Source organism: Empidonax traillii, unplaced genomic scaffold (assembly GCF_003031625.1).
Source record: "Empidonax traillii isolate 1590-97213 ecotype Southwest subspecies unplaced genomic scaffold, ASM303162v1 scaffold2323:size39585, whole genome shotgun sequence".
Taxonomy (NCBI): domain Eukaryota; kingdom Metazoa; phylum Chordata; class Aves; order Passeriformes; family Tyrannidae; genus Empidonax; species Empidonax traillii.
Window position 1 is genome coordinate 25,571 of NW_020957516.1, and position 1,901 is coordinate 27,471.

A 1,901-nucleotide genomic window follows, 5' to 3' on the forward strand; every position below is an offset into this window, starting at 1 on the left:
TGGCGGGGCGGGCGGCGCTGACGGCGTTTGTTCCCGCCGGCGCAGGCTCGCTCTGGCGCTACGTGCGAGCCAGCATGACCCTCTCGGGGTACCTCCCGCCCCTCTGCGACCCCAAGGACGGCAACTTGCTGATGGACGGGGGTTACATCAACAACCTGCCAGGCAAGTAGCGGCGCCGCCACCGCCGGCGCCGGCGCCGCGAGCGGCGGTTCCTTCCCCCCAAAACCGCACCGGTGGGCGTGGCCCCCTCGAGGTGGGATCTCCAGCGGATGGATGGAGGGATGGATGGATGGAGGTGTCGGAGTTGGGCTCGTCTTGGCTCGGTTTGGAGGTTTCTCCGCCGTGGGGGGTTTCGTTGCCGGGCGTCGGCTCAAGGAGTGTCTGTCCGTCTGTCTCTTGGGGTTCTCCGTCTCAGGTGGCTTCCCAGGGCATCTCCATGTGTTTTCACGTGCTGGATGAATCCATCCATCTGTCTTCCATCCTCTCTTGGGGTTCTACATCTCAGGTGGCTTCCCAGGGCATCTCCATGTGTTTTCACATGCAGGATGAATCCATCCATCCATCCATCCATCCATCCATCCATCCATTCATCCATCATCTCTTCATGTTCTACATGTTTCCTGAAGTGTAGGATGAATCCATCCATCCGTCTTCCATCCTCTCTTGGGGTTCTCCATCTCAGGTGGCTTCCCAGGGCATCTCCATGTGTTTTCACGTGCAGGATGAATCCATCCATCCATCCATCCATCCATCTTCTGTCATCTCTTGATGTCTTCCATCTCAGGTGGTTTCCATCCATCTTCCATCGTCTCTTGATGTTCTCCATGTTCAGATGGTTTCCCAGGGCATCTCCGTGTTTCTTCACGTGCAGGATGAATCCATCCATCCGTCTTCCATCCTCTCTTGGTGTCCTTCATGCCAGGTGCCTTCCCAGGGCTTCTTCCCGTGCAGGATGCACCCATCCGTCCTCCATCACCTCTCGATGTTCTCCATGATCAGATGATTTCACGTGCTTTCACATTCAGGATGTATCCGTCCATCTTCCACCATCCCTTGGGATCCTCCCATCCCAGGTGGACATCCACTCTTGATGTCCTCAGTGCTGATCATCCTTCTGGGGCATCTTCATCCCCCTTGACCTGCTGGAAGAGCCACAGTCTTGTGTCACCTCCTGGTGTTGGCACCAGGTGGTTTCCCAGATGATTTTTGTCCTTCACGTCCCTCCATCTCGTGCCATCCTTGGCCCTGGGTGTCCTCCCGGAGCATCCTCACCCTCCTTCCACCCTTCCCCACCCTCTCCTGGTGTCATCTCTTGAAGTCCTCAGCACCAGACGTCCTCCTGGAGCGTCTCCATCCTCCTTGATGTGCCAACGACCTTCCTCCATCCTTCATCATCGTCATCATCCCTTGATGTCCTCAGCACCTGGAGCATCTCCATCCTTCTCCATCCTCTTCCATGAGCAAGCCCTCTCCAAACACCTGACGGTCTCCTGGTGTCACTGGATGTCCTCCTGGAGCGTCTCCACCCTCCTTCACATGGAAATGACCTTCCTCCATCCTTCATCATCATCATCATCATCCCTTGATGTCCTCAGCACTTGATGTCCTCCTGGAGCATCTCCACCCTCCTTCACATGCCAAGGACTTTCCCCTATCACCTCATGGTGTCCTCACCCCAAATATCCTCCTGGGCCATTCCAAGGACCTTCCTCCATCACCTCCTGGTGCCCTGACCCTGGACATCCTCCTGGACCATTCCAAGGACCTTCCTCCATCACCTCATGGTGTCCTGACCCCAAATGTCCTCCTGGACCATTCCAAGGACCTTCCTCCATCACCTCCTGGTGTCCCTGACCCTGGACATCCTCCTGGACCATTCCAAGGACCTTCCTCCATCACCT

General features: G+C 56.6%; 1 protein-coding gene across 1 annotated transcript in view; it reads left to right on the forward strand.

Annotated features, from left to right (window-relative positions):
- The window catches only part of LOC114071841 (neuropathy target esterase-like), a gene marked incomplete at its 3' end in the record, with an annotated part of 31,167 nt that overhangs the window by 17,158 nt on the left and 12,108 nt on the right, over positions 1–1,901 (forward strand). Inside the window, exon 13 of the mRNA XM_027909721.1 lies at positions 46–166. Within this exon, the coding sequence (XP_027765522.1) occupies positions 46–166 (121 nt within the window). The remainder of the gene's footprint in view (positions 1–45; positions 167–1,901) is intronic.